The following is a 21,499-nucleotide window of genomic DNA, read 5'->3' on the forward strand; positions in this document are numbered from 1 at the left end:
TAAACCCTAACCCCTAAACCTAAACCTAACCCCTAAACCTCTAACCCTAACCCTAACCTTAACCCTAACCCTAACCCTTAACCCCTAAACCTAACCCTAACCTAAAATTGATTTCCATTCAAAATTCTATTTTCCCTAACCCCTAAACCTAACCCTAAACCTAACCCTAACACCTAACCCTAACCCCTAAACCTAACCCTAAACATAACCCTAACCCCTAACCCCTAAACCTAACCCTAACCCTAACACCTAACCCTAACCCCTAAACCTAACCCTAAACATAACCCTAACCCCTAACCCCTAACCCTAACCCCTAAACCTAACCCCTAAACCTAACCCTAACCCTAACCCCTAAACCTAACCCTAACCCCTAAACCTAACCCCTAAACCTAACCCTAAACCTAACCCCTAACCCTAAACCTAACCCTAACCCCTAAACCTAACCCTAACCCCTAAACCTAACCCTAACACCTAAACCTAACCCTAAACCTAACCCTAACCCTAACCCCTAAACCTAACCCTAACCCCTAAACCTAACCCTAACCCCTAAACCTAACCCTAACCCCTAAACCTAACCCTAACCCTAACCCCTAAACCTTGCCCTAACCCCTAACCCTAACCCCTAACCCTAACCCCTAAACCTAACCCTTGCCCTAACCCTAACCCTAACTGCCAACCCTAAACATAACCCCTAACCCTAATTCCAACCCTAACCCTAATTGTAACCCTAAACCTAACCCCTAAGATCAAAATAACATTTTCCACATCCCCACGAGGGAGAATTTTCCTTCTTTTACTATTCCTGTCGGGACTTTTGGAGATTTACGGTCCCCACGAGGATAAAAGAGCAAGATGACACACACACACACACACACACACACACACACACACACACACACACACACACACACACACACACACACACACACACACACACACACACACACACACACACACACGCCTACCAGTGAGACGGAGGGAGCAGTGGCATCCCCTGGTGGTCATTCACAGGAACTTGTTCCTCTGCACCAGACTAGAGCCAGCTCTCAGCCTCTTACTGCAGCGCATTAAAACAGTCACAATAACAAATAGATTAGTCTGATGCAGACTTTGCACACCTCTCTGCACACACACACACACACACAGACATATAGAGAGGAATACAAAGTCCCCATCCTGTATCAGAGCCTGCATGGTGATGCACACAGTCAGTCTGTGCCATGCCTCTCAGCAAATGACCTGCCCTGCATGGATGCACCTAAACACTGTCTGATGTCTGCAGGTGCTCATGAATATTGATGATGAAATAGATTGACAGTTTGATCTCATATCACAGATAAATGGGGTTATGTGCTTTGCCTGTCAATAACTGAATCAGTATGCATGAGAAATTCACTCGTGTACCGGTGTTACAAAAAAAGAGACCACAGGGGTATATATAGTATCTGATCTATGGAAGGTGAATTCTCAACTGTGTCTATCTCTCTCTTTCTCTCTGTCTCTGTCTCTCTCCCTTTCTCTCTCCCAGTTTGATCTCCCGTATGCTGCAGAGGGACCCGTCTAGCCGTGCTTCCCTGGAGGAGATCGAGAACCACCCCTGGCTGCAGGGGGTCAACCCTTCCCCCACAGGGCACAGTGCCGCCCCCCTCACCTCCCACCGCAGCCTGTCCCAGGAGGAACACGAGATCATCCTCCAAGCCATGACCAGCGGCAACATCGCTGACCGCGATGCCATCCAACAGTGCGGACTTCCCTATATCTTCCTCTTCTCCCCATATTCTCTTTCTCTCAATCCTCTTCCTTTGTACTCTACCTCAGATCTGAAAGCTTTTAAAGCAAGATAACTTTAGTGATATGCATTTGTGGATGCAGTTCTGAAATGTGGTTGTTTTTAAATATTCTATTCTAAATTTAAACAAAATTGTGTGTCATTGTGTTACACCCAGGGCTCTAGAAGCGGATCAATACAACCACATCACAGCCACATATTACCTGCTGGGGGAGCGCATCCTGAGAGACAAGCAGGAGCAGCCCAGCGAGATCCCCAAAGTCGACAGTTCATGGGCCGAGCCACCACAACTCCAGTAAGACTCAGCATTCGTTTAGTACAGTCAGCCACAATGATTCATAAAGGCACACAGTGCAGTCAGTCAGGTACAATGATTCACAAAGGCACACAGTCAGTCCGTCACAATGATTCATAAAGGCACACAGTGCAGTCAGTCAGGTACAATGATTCACAAAGGCACACAGTGCAGTCAGTCAGTCACAATGATTCACAAAGGCACACAGTGCAGTCAGTCCGTCACAATGATTCATAAAGGCACACAGTGCAGTCAGTCACAATGATTCACAAAGGCACACAGTGCAGTCAGTCCGTCACAATGATTCATAAAGGCACACAGTGCAGTCAGTCAGTCACAATGATTCACAAAGGCACACAGTGCAGTCAGTCCGTCACAATGATTCAATGATTCATAAAGGCACACAGTGCAGTCAGTCAGTCAGTCATAGTAAAAATGCAACTAGCTGATCATGAACTCCACTAATTTCTAATATATCTTTCTCTTCTACAGGAGGCCGCGGTCTGAGCCTCTGGATCTGGAGCAGAGGGGGCTCCATGGCCTGCTGGCTGGCTGTCCCCGCCGAGGCGTGTCTGATGCTGGGGACTTCCTGAGCCACAGGCCCCTGCTGCATCAGCCACAGCCAAGTCACACAGAGAGCCCCTTCCCTGAGTACAGCACAGAGCCCTGCCTGGGGCTCACCCTGCGCCCTTCACCCCCTGATGAACCTCGGCAGGTCAAGAACCTGGGAGCCCTGCAGCTCATCTGTGAAGAGGAAGAGGAGGAGGAAGATGAGGCGGAAGAGACAGGCAAACCACATGTTGGACTTCATAATATTCAAACACTGCCTCATATAATAGGCTTGGTATCAACCACTGTGTCTACAGAACAGTCTAGTCCCATGCTCACAGCTCCAGAGGCTCCACAGAGCCCAGTCAGAGTAGTCCCAGGTCAGGGAGAGGAAACAGGCCTGTTGGCCACCTCAGTGGTGGAGGCACTGGAGACAGAGAGGGAGGAGTGGGACAGGGAGCTGCAGGCCAGGGTTTCTAGCCACAGCAGAGAGATGGAGCCTGACCAGGTGGCAGCCAGACAGGAACAGGAACAGGGTACGATGGAGTCAGGGGAGAAGCCCATGGAGGAAGGAGACATGTCATGTGACCTACTGAGGCTAGGTAGTCATTTGACTTCAGACCAGCCAATTAATGGTAGTTTGATCAGCCCTAAAGCTCACCCTTCATACCTGCCTGGCCTCGGTGGGGTGCAGTGTTGTGGGCAACAGGAAACTCCCAGCCCAGACATCATAGAAGGGGAAGATGCTATTCTTAAAAACAACAACATCACAGAGTCCAAGCCTAAGCTCCTGGTGCAGGGTGGGGGGTCCACCCCAGGCGCCTCACCCCGCGCTCTCCCCCATAACCACTGTGTGGACCAGGGCTCCGACGGCGTGGAGACGACCCGCAAGGTGGGAGGGCCTGGTGGGGAGTCTGAAGGGGACACTCCGGAGGAGCTTCAATTAGAGAGATCCCACAATGCACCACAGGGTCGCCTTGGGCCCAGGGAGATGGGGACAGACCCTACGTTCAGACTGGATCCTGGGAAGGGGAAGAACGTGAACCTGAGAGACCGCCTGCTGCAGTTCCCTCTCTGTGAGAAGGCCCTGTCCTTCAACATCCAGCCCACCTCCAAGGAGAAACTCCTGCCCTTCGCCCAGTACAACTGCTGCCATGTACTGTAGGCAGGGCCACCTGTAGATACCCTATACCTCCCACATTACTCACTCTATCCCCTGCCAAGGGGTAGGAATGGGCATCACTCCAGACACCCTCACACCAGGCCCAGACCCTGTCACTGTTCCATCTACTTCAACACAACACACTGGTGCAGACAGTATGTAGCCTATCTGAACGTCTGAGCTAAACTGAATGATCATACTGTGACCTCAGACACGTTCCAGCCAATTGTAGTTAGACCTGTGTAGCCCCCACCCTGACCTCTTTATACTTATCATCTACTGCTGCTTCCTTTGTGAGACAAAAACTGGACCTCATTGTGCTGCTATGTACTGGACTATAGAAAATGCTTTTTGTGTGGTCTTCTTAGACTATCACTATATACTGTAGCTTTGTATTGATTGCTATTTTATTTGCCCTTGAATCATAGCTTTTCATTTTGTACTAGCTTATCTAGAACTGAGCCCATTTTAGCATATGGTATGTTGTCCCTCTGAGGCCTGCTAGTACAGTGCTATAATTGGAATGTGTAAGATGATGCATAATGTATAGGTGAAAGCTACACTCCAGGCCTCAGGTGCCATGCTACGTTAGCTCAGCTTGCGGCCTGATGGAAGGTGTGATGATGCTCTTGACAGTGTAGCTGGAAGCATGGTATCATTTAATGCTGGGGGTTACTTACGTCAGTGACATTGTTGGTGCACTAATGTGGGTGCATTGTTGGGCAGCGTTGCTCATGGTCACATGATGAAGTAGCCCCGCTTGCGAACTTGAAAACCAGTGTCTGACCTTGGACCAAGGGGGAATTTCCTCTTGGTCTAATGGTCGAAGACGTTGGTTGCTCCCGTGGGAGACCCGGGATGATATCCTGCATGTTACATTGGCGCCCAACGTGAGGCGATCTCTCGTGGGGGAGGAGGTCAAAGGGGGGTGAATGTAGTGGACTTGTCGGGCTTGGTTGCTCACAGTCACGTGATGAGGTAGCCCCGCCTGCAAACTTCCAAATCAGGGTCTGCGTTAGGACCCGTGGCATTCCATGGTTCATATCACGTGTGTTACAGTAGCAAGACTTGGGATCTAAACTGACGGTAAGAGCAACACCCAGGGAGAGAAACATTTTTGGACAGAGTTTCATAATGGAGACTTAAAAAATATATATATGATATGGTATCAACTAAGTAAATGCAGGTCTTCCAGATTGTTTATGTATATGTACTTTATCATTATTCTTACAAATGCTATTGAACTCTTTTATCATAATGTTTTGGGGTTTTTTGTCGTAGAAGAGAGGTGTGTGATTATAACTATTGTTTTGTGTTCTAAGTGTGACAGAATTAATCAGGAGTGATCATGAGTCTCATGATTGCCCATACGAAGAAAAAAATACATTTAAAATATATGTTTTGATAAATTATTTAGGATACATGTGAAATTTTTTAAATTGGCCAAATAATGTATTTTTATTTATTCAATACATTTTAAATACATTCCAACATAAATTACAGAATATATTTAAAATGTTTATATCAATGTGTATAAAATGTATATCACAATATATGTTAAAGTCATCAGACAATGTATTTAAAGTATTTCAAAATGCATTCTGAAATACATTAAAGTTGTGTTTTAGAATATATTTTGACATTTATTTGGAAGTGTTTTGTTAAATATATTCCAACATGCATTTAAATGTATTTGTAAGAAATATATTTTTTTATTAAAATGTATGGCAAACATAAAAAAAGCCTAATCATATTGTAACAAAATGGTGACTGTCTTAACAATGAAGCTTTAGTAGGCTCTTTGGTCTCTCATGCACTTATATGAGTCTCATTAAGACTGCAGAACTGTCAGTCTACAATCTTAACCTTTAAGCACAGAACACAACATAACACATTAAGTGCCATGTCAGTTTGTCACGAGAGGCCAAAAAGCACTAAGACTAAGCCACACCTCCAAGTCTTCTAATAGGCTGCCACCATTACACAGTCTATTTTGTCAAAATGCATTTATTGTACTTGACACATACCAAAAGCACTAACATGCATATAAATGCATTTAAATGACTACAAAAATACCTACAAACATGATACATTATCGGTCAGTGAATGTGCATATGACAAATAAACAAACAAACTTGATGAGAGCATTGCAACAATGTCCTACAGGCAGAATTTAACGTGTGCTGGGTCGTTCCATGAAAATAGTGCCTTTTTGCGTCCCTTGTATATGTTAATAAGTAGAAATTATGCACCACTATTGAATTGTAAAAGCCTGTTATATGAAATTAAGTGCCATTGATATAGACCACAAGGATAATTCAATAAATCTGATTTTCAATATGAATAAAGCTTCCAATCCCCCTGTCACAAGGGGATTTATGGCTGATTTAACTAGTAGTTACCAGTTGGAGGGCCATTCAAGTGGATTTTTCCCAGATTTGGTAAATTCCCAATAGGTTACGAACGCACCATAACACCACTAACCATCCTCTGTAGAGCCGCTATGATACCACTCATTGGAAGCACAAGACCTATACCTACACTTTGACATATTGTGGAGAGTTGTATGATGTATGGTTTTTGTTTGAATTGATAAAACATTTTATAATAATAAAAACAGCCTAGTGCCCAATGTTTTTATTATTTAATTAAGCTGAAGAGTGGCACTTACTAATAGTCTGTTTGTTTTTTTATGGGGAAAACATATTTTTTATGAAGTTGAACATGTGCTCTTTATGACAGAATGTAATAATTAGGTGAAATCAAATGTTTTTTTGTACTCACCATCACAATTTAAATTATATCACTGCCAAAGTTTTGGCTTGGTGGCCCAACATTATTCTCCGTTGATCAATACAAAATAGAAGTTTAAGAAGCCCAATTAGGAACCACTTTGACACCCTGTAGACTAGATGTCATAGCCATGCATCTCTGGAATACTGTCAGGCATTACATGCATTTTAGTGAAGATGCAAATGTAGCTACATGTATTTGAAATACATTTTACTTTACGTTAAATATATTGAAATGTTTTTTTTTTCGTATGGGTGAGGATACCTGTAAAATGTTGTTGGATTTGCCTTGTGATTTGTGTATACATTTTGTTTGTCTAGTGTTTTCTACTGTAAGAGATACAGCTTGATCAAATCAGAAATCCTACTCTAGTCTAGATGGGAACTAGCTATTATGCAAGGAACAAATGTTATTGGAGAGTGTTACAGTACGAGTGTCTTCAGAAAGCTGTGTTCTTTCCCATCAGTGGAATGCCCGTAGGAACCATGGAACAGTGGTACACGGAAATCCCATGCTACTGAATGAGAGCAGAATGAATGGCGTAGTCTCAGCCCCCTCGTTGTGGAAGAGAAGAGTGTAGTGATGGACACAGAGCACTAACCTCAGCTGGCACATATAGGATATGAACACTCCAACTCCACCTCCCCTGTCTTCTTTCCTCTTCTGTCATTGGACGGGGGTGGGCCTCGGATTCCACCAACCGGCTGTCTGGTCCTCCTCCACACCTGGCCTGGAGTCAGCTGACTGAGGTGTGTCCATCTGTCTGTCGGCCCATTGACCCTGATTTAAACTATGACTATGTCTCGATGACATTCATTTATTTTTTAATTTTTTTATTAAAGTGGATTAAACCAGTCACGGTGTTGTGATGTGGTGATTTAAGGGTTACAGTTGAAGTCGGAAGTTCACATACACTTAGGTTGGAGTCATTAAAACTCGTTTTTCAACCACTCCACAAATTTCTTGTTAACAAACTATAGTTTTGGCAAGTCGGTAAGGACATCTACTTTGTGCATGACACAAGTCATTTTTCCAACAATTGTTTACAGACAGATTATTTCACTTATAATTTACTGTATCACAATTCCAGTGGGTCAGAAATGTACATACACTAAGTTGACTGTGCCTTTAAATAGCTTGGAAATTTCCAGAAAATAATGTCATGGCTTTAGAAGCTTCTGTTAGGCTAATTGACATAATTTGAGTCAGTTGGAGGTGTACCTGTGGATGAATTTCAAGGCCAACCTTCAAACTCAGTGCCTCTTTGCTTGACATCATGGGAAAATCAAAAGAAATCAGCCAAGACCTCAGAATTTTTTTTTTAGACCTCCACAAGTCTGGTTCATTCTTGGGAGCAATTTCCAAACGCCTGAAGATACCTCGTTCATCTGTACAAACAATAGTATGCAAGTATAAACACCATGGGACCACGCAGCCGTCATACCGCTCAGGAAGGCGACGCGTTCTGTCTCCTAGAGATGAACGTACTTTGGTGCGAAAAGTGCAAATCAATCCCAGAACAACAGCAAAGGACCTTGTGAAGATGCTGGAGGAAACAGGTACAAAAGTATCTATATCCACAGTAAAAATGAGTCCTATATCGACATAACCTGAAAGGCCGCTCAGCAAGGAAGAAGCCACTGTTCCAAAACCGGCATTAAAAAAAGAACAGACTACGGTTTGCAACTGCACATGGGGATAAAGATCGTACTTTTTGGAGAAATGTCCTCTGGTCTGATGAAACAAAAATAGAGCTGTTTGGCCATAATGACCATCGTTATGTTTGAAGGAAAAAGGGGGAGGCTTGCAAGCCGAAGAACACCATCTCAACCGTGAAGCACGGGGGTGGCAGCATCATGTTGTGGGGGTGCTTTGCTGCTGCAAGGGGGACTGGTGCACTTCACAAAATAGATGGCATCATGAGGTAGGAAAATTATGTGGCTATATTAAAGCAACATCTCAAGACATCAGTCAGGAAGTTAAAGCTTGGTTGCAAATGGGTCTTCCAAATGGACAATGACCCCAAGCATACTTCCAAAGTTGTCGCAAAATGACCACAAAGTCAAGGTATTGGAGTGGCCATCACAAAGCCCTGACCTCAATCCTATAGAAAATTTGTGGGCAGAACCGAAAAAGTGTGTGCGAGCAAGGAGGCCTTCAAACCTGACTCAGTTACACCAGCTCTGTCAGGAGGAATGGGCCAAAATTCACCCAACATATTGTGGGAAGCTTGAAAGAAATAAAATAAATCATTTTCTCTACTATTATTCTGTCATTTCACAATCTTAAAATAAAGTGGTGATCCTAACTGACCTAAGACAAGGAATTTCTACAAGGACTAAATGTCAGGAATTGTGAAAAACCGAGTTTAAATGTATTTGGCTAAGGTGTATGTAAACTTCCGACTTCAAATGTATGTGCTGTAGAGATTATCAACCAAGAATTATTCCTCTGAAGCGGTCATGGTTTTCATTTTTAGCCAGTCAAATTATAAAAATACATCAAAAGGAATTTCAGTACCTTTTTGGATGATTAAGTATGTTTAGTTTATTTAGTCAAACACAACCATCAACCCAGCTGTTACCATTCATCCAACACTGCATCTGTTCTGAAATCTTCCTTTTTAAAAGATACAGATAATGCACATGTAATACATAACATATACCAACATCAAGCTCATCATCAATCCATATGTTTAAATATAGTCATCTTCAAATAAAAGTACACAGATATGTGATATCAAGTGCTTTCAGTGGTGTTGCAATGTGCCTGAAGCGTATAACATAACACACATAATGTGAAAGTACACACTTAGAAAAAAGAGTTCAAAAAGGGTTCTTTGGAAGTCCCCATAGAAGAACCCTTTTTGGTTCCAGGTAGAACCCAAAAGGTTTCTACATGGAACCAAAAATAGTTATTCAAAGGGTTCTCCTATGGGGCAGCCGAAGATACCTTTTAGGCTAGATAGCACCTTTCTTCCTAAAAGTGTACGTGGAACACACTGTCGGGAACAAATGTACAAAATTATATGCATATTTGCACTTGTGTGATTATACAGCAAATGAAATACTTGCACAGTATGTTCCACACACACAATAAAGTCCAAAGCTACCCAATATTTCAAGAAGTCTCAAACACACTTATGCTGAAGCTGCATTAACACAATGTACAAAAGCTCTTAGCTCTTGCGCTTCGGCTTTCCTTCATCATCAGTGCCTCGCCTCTCACTCTAGTACAGGGATGTCAAATATATGGCCCACGGAATGGATCCGGCCTGCGAAAGGTTCCTATCCGGCCCGCGGGTGGTTTAAGTAAAAAAAAAAAATGTAAAAAAAAAAATGTTTTAAAAAAAATATATATATATATATATATATATATATATATAGCGAGAGAGAAATAGATAGATAGATATTCGGCGCATGCAAATTTTTTTTGGGGGGGGGGTTGACATATACAGTGCATTCGGAAAGTAGTCAGACCCCTTGACTTTTTCCACATTTTGTTACGTTACAGCCTTATTCTAAAATGTATTAAATTACATGTTATCCTCATAAATCTACAGACAATATCCCATAATGACAAAGCAAAAACAGGTTTTTAGAAATTGAGCTCAGGTGCATCCTGTTTCCATTGATCATCCGTGAGAGGTTTCTAGAACTTGATCGGTGTCCGACGCTCCCCATTAAGCTGACAGAGCTTGAGAGGATCTGCAGAGAAGAATGGGAGAAACTCCCCAAATAAAGGTGTGCCAAGCTTTTAGCGTCATACCCAAGAAGACTCGAGACTGTAATCGCTGCCAAAGGTGCTTCAACAGAGTACTGAGGTAAGAGTCTGAATACTTTTTTTATAAATGTGCAAAAATGTCTAAAAACCTGCTTTTGCTTTGTCATTATGGGGTAATGTGTGTAGGTTGATGAGGAAAAAAATATGTAATCCATTTTATAATAAGGCTGTAACGTAACAATATATATATATATATATATATATATATATATATATATATATATATACACACACAGTACCAGTCAAAAGTTTGGACACACATACTCATTCAAGGGTTTTTCTTTATTTTTACTATTTTCTACAATGTAGAAAAAAGTTAAAATATATAGATGTGTCCAAACTTTTGACTGGTACTGTATATATATTATTAAAAAAAATATTATTATATATTTTTTAGGGGGAATCAAACTCATTATACTTTAAAATGACTAAAACAACATTAAAACTGTGTAGAAATGCTAATGGGCCTACATTCTTACAGTTTCTTGAGTGTGTCCAGCTTCCTAAAAATCACCGATATGAAAGCTAAACAGACAAGGAGTATCAACATTTTCAAAAACAATGGAGAAGTATTTTTTGCACTTTTTGACAGTGAGGAAATATAGCACATTTTCAGTGCAGCTCTCCGGACCTCGTTGAAGACCGAATGGCCCCCGGGGCAAAATTAGTTTGACTCTCCTGCTATCTCCCATGACATGAGAGACTTCTCTAGTTATGACTAGAGCGGTCCTCCAGGGGGAGATACTGAGACTGACAGAACTTCTCAGGGCAGACTCTGGCTGGCTCCAGGATTTAGGTTTAGAGGTCAGACAGACATCTCTTTGGATCCTCCTCTCCGTCATCGACATGGCAGCTGATTCTAATGAGCCCCCAGGTCCAGACCAACATTTGAAGGGCAACAGGAGATTATGGACTTCCCCTCAGGGGTTCCCAGTGGTGTAAAGTACTTAAGTAAACATACTTTTAAGTACTACTTAAGTAGTTTTTTGGGGTCTCTGTACTTCACCATTCATATTTTTGACTACTTTTACTCCACTACATTCCTAAAGAAAATAATGTACTGACACACAAAAGTACTCGTTACAATTAGAATGCTCAAGCAGAATCATGGCACCTATCAATATAACACTTTGTCAGCCCTACTGCCTATGATCTGGCGGACTCACAAAACACAACTACTGTGTTTGTAAATTATGTCTGAGTGTTGGAGTGTGCCACTTTCTGTCCGTAATTCAAAATAATACGAAAATAGTGCCGGCTAGTTTGCTTAATATAAGGAATTTGATGTACAGCATTTACTTTTACTTTGTACTTTTACTCAAGTATGACAATGTAGTACTTTTTCCACCACTGTAATTAAGTACATTTAAAACCAGTTACTTTTAGACTTTTACTCAAGTAGTATTTTACTGGGTAACTTTCACTTTTACTTGAGCCATTTTCTGTTAAGGTATCTTTACTTTTACGCTAGTATGACAATTGAGTACTTTTCCACCACTGGGGGTTCCACAACCTTTATAGCTTCTGTAAAGTCAAAGGGACATGTTTGATTGTCAGACACTTGATTGTTACAGTAAGGTCAGGGCTTTTCTATAATGATTATTCTCTCACCTGCTGCCCAAGAGCTTGCATGGAGTGAAACTCAATCTGTTCCCTCTTGATTCTGACCCAGTCTGGTTCGTCTGGGATCATAAAAGCAAGAATCATCTTGACCAGGATCAGGACATGCTGACAAACAAACAAACAAACAAACACACATATACACTAAGAATTAGTATACATGAAGAACACCTCCACCCTAGTCACAGACGGTTCTCTCTGCTACTGCACGGAAAGCGGTACCTTAGTGCCAAGTCTAGGTCCAAGAGGCTCCTAAATTGCTTCTAGCCCCAAGCCATAAGACTCCTGCACAGCTAATCAAATGGCTACCCAGACTATTTGCATTACTACCCCCCCCGGTATGCTGCAGCTATACTCTGTTATTATCTTTGCATAGTCACTTTAATAACTCTACCTACATGTACATATTACCTCAATTACCTTGACACCGGTGCCACCGCACATTGACTCTGTACCAGTACCCCCTGTATATAGCCTCACTATTGTTATTTACTGCTGCTCTTTTAATTATTTGTTATTCTTATCCCTTACTTTTTATTTGGTATTTTCTTAAAACTGAATTGTTGGTTAAGGACTTGTAAGTAAGCATTTCACTGTAAGGTCTTCTCCTGTTGTGTTTGGCGCATGTAACAAATAACATTTAATTTGATTTGACCAGGTGAATCGAGGTGAATGCTATGGTCCCTAATTGACCTCACTTGTTAAATCCACTTAGATGTAGATGAAGGGGAAGACACAGAATAAAGAAGGATTTTTAAGCCTTCAGACAACTGAGACATTGATTGTGTATGTATGCCTTTCAGAGGGTGAATGGGCAAGACAAAAAATGTAAGTACCTTTGAACGGGGTATGTTAGTAGGTGGCAGGCGCATCGGTTTGTGTCAAAAACTACAACACTGCTGGGTTTTTCACACTCAACAGTTTCCCGTGTGTATCAAGAATGGTCCACCACCCAAAGGACATCCAGCCAACTTGACACAACTGTGGGAAACATTGGAGTCAACATGGGCCAGCATCCCTGCGGAACACTTTCAGCACCTTGTGGAGTCCATGCCCAGATTAATTGAGGCTGTTCTTGAGAGCAAGATGTTCCTAATGTTTTTTATACTCAGTGTACATACAGCATATGTCAGTTGGGCAGATAATGACATAGTAATATGCTATGAATAAGACAACTGTTATGAGCAAGATACTGAACTGTACTATAATCATACTGTACCTCGACCAGGATGGCGAAGAGTATGATGTTTCTGCCGCTAATCCCTCCCTCCAGACAGAACTCCCGGACCCGAGGAGACAGTAGCAACAGCCAGCAGTTAGACATGACTGAAACAAACCCCAGAACCTCAAACGCTGTCTGAAATATACAAAGGCATACATAAATATAGTTACAGGCACATACAAGGACAGGAGCAAAGACAGACACATGTGTACAGCGACATGGATAGGCACTGATTTGAAAATTACATTAACCACATGTATTTATTCACCAGATTTAGCTACATGGCTAATTTCCATCTGCAGTAAAATGCGCTCTCTGTTCACATTTTCACATTCCCTCTCTTAAAAACTACCTGACCTGCCACACTCCTATGTTGGACACAGGGGCTGAGAAGGGTTTACGGAACAGTTTACAGATCTTGTATGCGTCTGCTCTGATCTCTGTGACGTTGTTGAGGAGCAGGAGGACGGCGGTGAGCGGGTACACACAGGAGAACAGACTCAAATACCCAAACTGCACCAGCAACTCAATGTACTCAGCAAATAGGCCCTGAAACATAGTGACAGATGCGATAAATTACACACCAAAACATAACATTTAGTCACATACAGTACAAATGCAAATACACCCAACTTTAATTCAACCCCCTGCGGCACAGATACAAAGAAAGTCAGACGAGCACAATGAAGAGAAACAGAGGAAAACATTCAAACACAAAAACATTTTACATGGACTTACTGGAAAAGGGGGCAGGCTTCTCTGGGCTCTGAGTTTGTCCACATCTGGGTCATCCTCCTGCTGCTTCTTCTGAGGACCACTGAAGAAGCGGTCCACTATGAACGGCACCACCACCTCTGTACACTGGTTCACCAGTTGGGTCACGATTAGCAGAGACGCAAGCCTCTGTGTACACAGACAGATGGTAAACACACACAAAGATACCTGCTGTATACAAACGCACTCGCGCACGCACCCACACCCACGCACCCCCACCCACACTGTGATCAATTACTTTAGGTGCAGTACATACTGCACACAGAGAGAACATGATGTGTTCTGTTGCACAGCTCAAGAAAACATGTATTTACATTAGCTATTTTTACTGTTACATTGTATATCATTTCCTCTGGCCAGTCATAAACAAACAGTGCTGCCCAGCTAAAATCTCTTACCTTCCTTAGAAGTGGAAGGTCTTGTTTGTAGAAGGCAATGTGAAATAGCACAGCAAAATAGTTGAAGAAAGTGAACTGAAAAAGAGACATTTTGCAGTTTCAAAGCTAATTTCCAGCAATGCTACACATTTTGCCATGGGGCTGAGAACATTTTATAGTTTTAAAGCTGGTTTCCTGCAATTCTACATATTTTGCCATAGGGCTGAGAAAACATTTAACAGTTTTAAAGCACATTTTCTGCAATTCTACACATTTTTCCATGGGGCTGAGAGAACATTTCAGAGTTTTAAAGCTAGTTTTCTGCAATTGTACACATTTTTGCCATGGCTTATGCCATGTTCTTTTGCTATCTGGGGGACTCAAATATAACAAAATCAATGGGGGCCCCATGACAACGTTTTTATTTTGGCGATTGTTAGTTCCCAGAGGTGATCTAATTTTTAAATAAATTGCTCCATTATATTTTCTACATACTTTATATCTAGTTTATATCTAGTATATCTAGTCATTTAAGTTCACACTGAAAACATTTTACTGAAAATGATTTGGGATGGTAAAATAGCACACCGCCGCTGCTAAATGCATATATGGGAAACACTGAATACATATCCTGTTTACTGTATCTGATTTGCATCTCACTAAGGAATGGCTCCCACATCTGCTTATACATACACAGATGATACTATCTGCACACTACACCTACCTGTATCAGAATACATTTAGCTCTGCACCAGGGACTATTGCAACAGATTTAGATATTCTGTAGGAACAGAGAGAGAGAGGACCAGAGGGATAGGAGAAGGAGGAGGAGCTGGAGGAGGAGAAGGAGGAAGAGGAAGGAGAGGAATAAACTGACAGATGGGGAAGGACGAGTGGGACTGACCAGGAGGACTTTGGTGGTATGATGGTTCTGGAAGGAGGACTCCTCTCTGTGGTTTTCTACAAGAAGAAAATAAACAGATTTTCAGGTGTTACAGACAAACAATCTGTGACACCTTGTATCCAATTGCATTCTGTATGATTCTATTAGCCTATGCCCTTCGGTGAACTTTGCTCTGTTTTCACAAACATTTTACCCCCTACCACAATTATTTATCAACATCAAACTTATTGTCTCTCTCCCTCTTCTCAATCTGCTTCTTTTTCACCTCCTCCCTATCTAACCCATCTCCCTCTCCATCACCCAGTGCCCTTTCTCACCCCACTCAGTGAGTTGCATGGCCACAGTGCGGTACACATTCCCCAGCATGTTGGTGTAGACGATGTGAGCCACAGAGGGCAGGTAGAGCAGAGCTCCAGAGAACAGGGAGCCGCTGTCCTGATGGAAGCCCTGTGCCAGTGCCTCTCCGTGGTAGAACCCTGTCATACCCAGCACCACCATCCCCAGGAAGAACCCCACCAGGGGCACAGACACCAGGCCTACACGCAGCTGCCTCTGCCACTCCGGGAACAGGGGCTCCAGCCGCCCGGTCACAGGGTTGATCCCCAGGGTGCCGTGGAAACCAGGGCGGGGCTCAGCGAAGCGCTCGGCCAGGTGCAGCAAGCCCCAGCGGTGGGAGAGGGAGGAGCTGCGTCGCTTCCAGAACTCCAAGACCAGCGTGGACCACAACATGCTGAACACGGCCTGTACCATGTGACCGCTGACCGAGGGGCTGTCGTCCACCTCTACCACCCCCTCAACCACCCCCTCCCCAACGTGCTCCTTCACAACCCCAGCTCCTGATCCACCTCCAGGCAACAGAAAGGACAGCACCAGGCCTAGGATAGCAGGGGGCACCAGGGCCCAGGTGTAGAAGTCCAGAAAGCTGAAGTAAAACCCCATGGTGCCTCCGAAGTAGGCTTGGATAGAGTCTGCATAAAGGACAGAGAGACCATTAGTAGGATAAAGGAATACAAGTTTGTGTACGTGTGTCTATGTTTATATTTATGTTGTTGTTGTTTACCAAGAGGCTGTCCCCATATCTGCTTCCCAGAGTACCAGTTTCTGCACAGGTCTGTCAGTCTCTGCTTGTCATGCAGAGGGAAGATGTCCTTTATCACTCCCGCCTTCTCTAGCTTCTGACCTACAATATAGAGACAGGAGGGCTGGGCTAGAAGCTCGGCAGTAATGCATTACACTGTTAACGCTATCCAGCATATGTAAGGGACAGTGTGTTGTAGTTCTCAGAGACAGATCTCAGAGCAGTAAGAGAGGACAGGAGAGAGCACAGAAATGATCAACCAGAGGTGGTGCTCTGCTCTGCTGCAGAGCAGCTTAGCTAAGCAAAATAATGACAAAGAGAACAGAAAATGCTGAGGTAAACAGAATATCTAATACACAAGGACACGGATAAACGCACGCACGCACACACACACCCACACAGTAGAGACTCACATATGTTCTCCCTGGCCTTCAGGACCCCCTGAGACTCAGGGACTCCAGGGATTTTCTGCCCCTTCTGGGCCCTTAGAAAGTCCAGCTCATACTTGACTATGTACTGACGCTCCGCTAGCGTCAGGAACTCCTGCATGTCATCTGGTAACACAGAGGACAGGCGTCAATCAAGACTGTCATATATATTACATTTCAGATTTGATTTGATCTTTATTACTACAGTTTATTTCCACAGTGAATGTGTTGATTGTATTCCTACAGAAGATGTATTGGGTGCTGAAGATCTACACAACAAGTTGAATTTCAACTTGCCTAGTCGTGTTAGTAACTGCTATTACCGTAACTATCCCTCTACTCTTTCCCTGCCGATTACCAACATTCTTACCAACATCGCTGAAGTTGTCTCTGTCATTGTAGGAGAAAGCAACCATGTCTCCATTGTGGTATTTCTTACACAGACCCAGGTCCTCTGTGGCTCTGAGGAGGGTGCAGCGAGGAGCAGATACCACAATCACATCCCCACACTCATCCTCTCCAGGGTGGGCCAGCAACGCTGCGCCTAGTCCAGGGAGGAAGACAGGGGTTCAACCATATTCTCCTTGCCTCTACTGCAGTGTTCTTTGAGGGTGTTGTCCTACAATCTTCAGTTTCAGCCCGGTAATGACTGACACCTGATTCAGCTAATAAACTTAGATACCTGCACACTGATGAATGCTCCCGCAGTTGTATTGTGCAACATTTTGACTCAAAGGTCTTCGTCAGGCTTAACCGACGTTAATAAAGCAGTCACTGGATGTACGTGCACTACTTTGTAACAAGAGACTCAACTAATAAACTAATCATGAAGCCCAGGTGAATCTGCTGAATCAGATTGGGTTAATACTCAATAGTACTGAGCTGGAACAAAACACAAAGATTTAAGACGTCTGATCTGCTGCTGACCCTATCTGACCTGACCTCTCACCTCCGTCTCTCTCGGACACCTCGATCAGGGAGATGAGCCACCTCTTGGTGACGGGCTGGATGTTGTCTGACAGCTGGATGAGGACCAGGGGCTCCACCTGCTCAGACACACAGCAGGGACAGCTGACCTGCGTCCAGGAGCCCTGGTTCAGGACCTTCGTCTGTGTTTGGACGGAGCCTTCATCTTCATTACCCAGCAATGCCGTTGTCTCCCTGTGGCCTTCACCTTTATCACCTAGTGATGTCATCGTATCCCTGTAGAGAGGCAGTGTGTTACCTGGTTCATCATCTGTAATATATTTATACACCCTGTAATCCACACATTTACATGGAGAGTTCAAATGGCCATAGAAGGTTGCGGCTGTAGGTTAGAGAGCAGGCCAATTTGCATGTGATGCTGAGAGGACAGGGTAGCAGTAAAACATAGAGAGGAATGACCAGATGGCAGAGATCTGAAGTTGTGAACACTGAGGCAACATAGGAGGGCAGCAGTAGCCAGAGATAGACGTTATCAACAGAAACAAGGGGCCAGGCCGGCTGGAGTACATCGTCTTCTTTGTGCTTGGCTCTAAGTGCTTCACCTCACTGTCTCTTTAATTATGTTGTGCGTCAAGAAGGAACCGCAGAGAGCAACAGCAGTGTGGTAGCAGCATCTGAGCAGATAAGTAACTTCCTATGGACTCTGCCTCTGAAAACAGAGATATAACGTGTAACATCAAGGCCGAGAGGAAGAAAGTGAAAGCTAGATAGAGGAGGGAGGGAGGTAAAGACTAATGAGAGTGTATGAAGGAGTGTACGGTACCTGACAGGGCGCTGAGGTATAGGTCAATAGGCGTATGTGGATAGCTGGCCCACACCCCCTCCAGTGTGATGTTTGAACACACACAATCGCACAGACAACACACACACCAACATATACACACAGTTGTCCTGAAATAAAGATGGGGCCTGGTCAGGGGTCCTGAACACAGACCTAAACACACACACACACTTACACACTACGGATCTGTCCTTGCAGATGGTTGATTCAGAGTTGAGTTGCAGGACAGGAATGCAGGGAAACTTCTCCTTCCCTTTAGGGTGTGGAGCTCTGCTCGCTGCGTTTATTTTTCCTCCCTGACAGGCACCTCCCATCTCTGCCTGCCTTTGTCTGTCTGCCGCCCTGGGTCCTACTGTCCCACATAGCTCTGACTCACAGACCATAGCCGCCACAGTACTGAACTACTCACATACAGCAGGCTGCATATGCAGTGGGGTCTGAAATTATTGACACAATTGATAAAGATTAGCAAAAATAACTGTATAAAATAAATAATTCAAATACAATATTATATTGTATGCACTCCAAAATTGGGAAATTCTATTATTTTATACTAATACAACTGCTCAGAGAAAGAGATTTTGTTTAGCAAGTAATACATTCTCAGATACAGAGCAGAACTCATGGTTCCTTCAATGATGGCAAGTCACCCAAATCCTGAGGTAGCAAAGCATCCCCAAACCACCACACTACCACCACTATGCTTGACCGTTGGTATGAGGTTCTTACTGTGGTATCCAGTGTTTGGTTTTCACCAAACATAACGTGAGCAGTGTTGTCCAAAACGTCAACTCAAGTTTGCCAAAAAGCACCTGGAAGCACCTGGATGATCGTCAAGACTCCTGGAAAAATGTTCTATGGACAGATTAGTCAAAAGTGGAACTTTTTGGATGACATGGGTCACGTTATGTCTGGTGAAAACCAAACAATGTATTCCATAGTAAGAATCTTATACCAACGGTCAAGCATGGTGGTCAGAGGTGGTGCTAGTGTAATGGTTTAGGGATGCATTGCTGCCACAGGACCTGGACGACTTGCCATCATTGAAGGAACCATGAATTCTGCTCTGTATCGGATCAATCTGAAGGAGAATGTCAAGCCATCCGTCAATGAGCTGGAGCTGAAGCTGAAGCGCAGCTGGATCATGCAACAAGAGAATGATCCAAAACACACAAGCACGTTTACATCAGAATGGCTGAAAATCAACAAATCTAATGTTTTGGAATTGCCTAGTCAAAGACCAGACTTAAACCCCCTTGAGATGTTGTGGCAGGACTGAAAACAATTTATGCTAGAAAACACTCAAATATCATTGAGTTAAAGCAGTTCTGCATGGAAGAGTGTGCCACAATTCTTCCACAGCGATGTGAGAGACGTTTGGTTGCAGTCATTGCAGCTAAAGGTGGCACAACCTTTTGAGTTATTGGTTGTTGCATAACTTTATAAAATAAATGAAAATGATCAAAAGTTATATTTGTTAACTCAGGTCCCTTTATCTAATATTAGGTTTTGGTTGAAGATCTAAAAACCAGTCTCGAAAATATGCAAAAATAGAGAAAATCAGAAAATGGGGCAAATATTTTTTTTCACGCCACTGTATGCTGTAGGAAATCAAACCTTCATTAGTAGCCATTAGTAAGGCAAAGAATAACATAATGATCTACAGCTCAGTACATCAACATGACCATTCAAAAATAAATCATCGTAGGTTTAGAGTAAAAAGCTGCATTTCACTACACTCACAATAACATCTGCTAACCATGTGTATGTGACCAATAAAATTTGATTTGAAAACAAAACATGATAAGTGATCAGAAATATAAAGGCATTTATTTACCGATACTTCCCCATTTGCATAGACATTTAAAATTACAAAACAAAGGCAAAACATGTGCTAAACCGATTTTACAATATTATTGCATAATTGAGCAGAGAATTTCATTTGTCAGAATCAAAGCTTACAAGTTGTTAATAAATATAGAAAAATATATCTACAGGCCTATACTACTTTAACCCAAAAGGTGGCACCCTCCTGCTCAGCAAGACGCTTGGTCCAGTCAAAGGCTAGGGTGGGTGTTGATACAGAGGAGGGGGGAGGGGGCATGCCAAACTCAACTGCCATTATCATAATTTTCATCAACACCATCAGCATCCTTATTATCATCATTATCATCCACATATCACAACAATATTTGGTTCTTCATCAAGTCGTGAAAAGTTCATCATACAAAAGTCATCATCATAAGCATGGGTACAAATATTGTCTTCAACGTGCATATTCTCTACTGTGATATGAGTTCTTGATGCTAATCAGGGTATCTTACTGATCCTTCACTGACAGTTCTCTGTCCGAACACAACGTGAACACGACCCAACCCTGACCTGAGTTCCAAACAGACCACTCCCACTCCCACTTAAATTACTGCAAGGAGGAGGATTTTATACAGTAAAGCAAATGCTGGATTACACATATTTATGTGATGAAGAATTACTCTCTTGGCATATAAATCACCCCCATCAAGCCCCAATGGAGGTGATAGGAGACTGTGGACCCAGGACTTGTCCTTAGCGCACACACACACACACACACACACACACACACACACACACACACACACACACACGTTATGACCTAACAGTTCAAATCACTGTTTGAGACTCATGTACTTTGTGAGGCCCCAGTCCCCTGTCACAGTCTCCTCTCTCCATGGTCCCCTGTCAGTCTCCTCTCTCCATGGTCCCCTGAGGAACTTTTGGAGTTTTTGGGCTTATCTGTAGTGGATTCAACCAAAGGACAAATTATAAAGGGGGAATAAAGGAATGAACAAAAACATATGGAATGCAGAAGTTGGTATAAAGGATAGAAACTTTAGGATATAAAACTAGTCAGAACAGTTGAGGATCGGCCTGGAACTGAACCGAAAGCCTCCTGTAGTTTAGTCTGATGCAAGATCGTC

The 21,499-nt window shown here is 43.1% G+C and overlaps 2 protein-coding genes across 4 annotated transcripts in view; one reads left to right on the top strand and one right to left on the bottom strand.

The window, feature by feature from the left end:
* LOC106573646 (SNF-related serine/threonine-protein kinase) overlaps positions 1 to 7,443 on the top strand; it is a 56,384-nt gene extending 48,941 nt beyond the window's left edge. Inside the window, exons 4-6 of the mRNA XM_014148885.2 lie at positions 1,529 to 1,741; positions 1,947 to 2,084; positions 2,577 to 7,443. Of these exons, the coding sequence (XP_014004360.1) occupies positions 1,529 to 1,741; positions 1,947 to 2,084; positions 2,577 to 3,798 (1,573 nt within the window). The 3' untranslated portion in view covers positions 3,799 to 7,443. The remainder of the gene's footprint in view (positions 1 to 1,528; positions 1,742 to 1,946; positions 2,085 to 2,576) is intronic.
* A 3,181-nt stretch (positions 7,444 to 10,624) lies between these two features.
* Positions 10,625 to 18,871, bottom strand: LOC106573645 (anoctamin-10). 3 transcript variants are annotated; one of them, XR_001321394.2, is made up of 13 exons: positions 18,525 to 18,854; positions 17,724 to 17,977; positions 17,145 to 17,318; positions 16,760 to 16,900; positions 16,329 to 16,448; positions 15,586 to 16,236; positions 15,269 to 15,324; positions 14,386 to 14,460; positions 13,952 to 14,116; positions 13,566 to 13,762; positions 13,211 to 13,348; positions 11,983 to 12,099; positions 10,625 to 11,895 (listed from the first exon to the last, which is right to left on the bottom strand). XR_001321394.2 is itself a non-coding variant. In XM_014148883.2 (13 exons), the coding sequence occupies exons 2-13, from the start codon at positions 17,968 to 17,970 to the stop codon at positions 11,887 to 11,889; spliced, it is 2,085 nt and encodes a 694-aa protein (XP_014004358.1). In that variant the 5' UTR covers positions 17,971 to 17,977; positions 18,718 to 18,871; the 3' UTR covers positions 10,628 to 11,886. The 3 variants fall into 3 exon arrangements, 2 of the variants coding, with proteins under 2 accessions (XP_014004358.1, XP_014004357.1); XM_014148883.2 differs by having other exon boundaries at positions 10,628 to 11,895; positions 13,571 to 13,762; positions 18,718 to 18,871; XM_014148882.2 differs by having other exon boundaries at positions 10,630 to 11,895; positions 13,571 to 13,762; positions 18,525 to 18,853.
* Positions 18,872 to 21,499: the final 2,628 nt, after the last annotated feature.

The sequence above is a fragment of the Salmo salar genome, chromosome ssa16 (genome assembly GCF_905237065.1).
Source record: "Salmo salar chromosome ssa16, Ssal_v3.1, whole genome shotgun sequence".
NCBI lineage: Eukaryota > Metazoa > Chordata > Actinopteri > Salmoniformes > Salmonidae > Salmo > Salmo salar.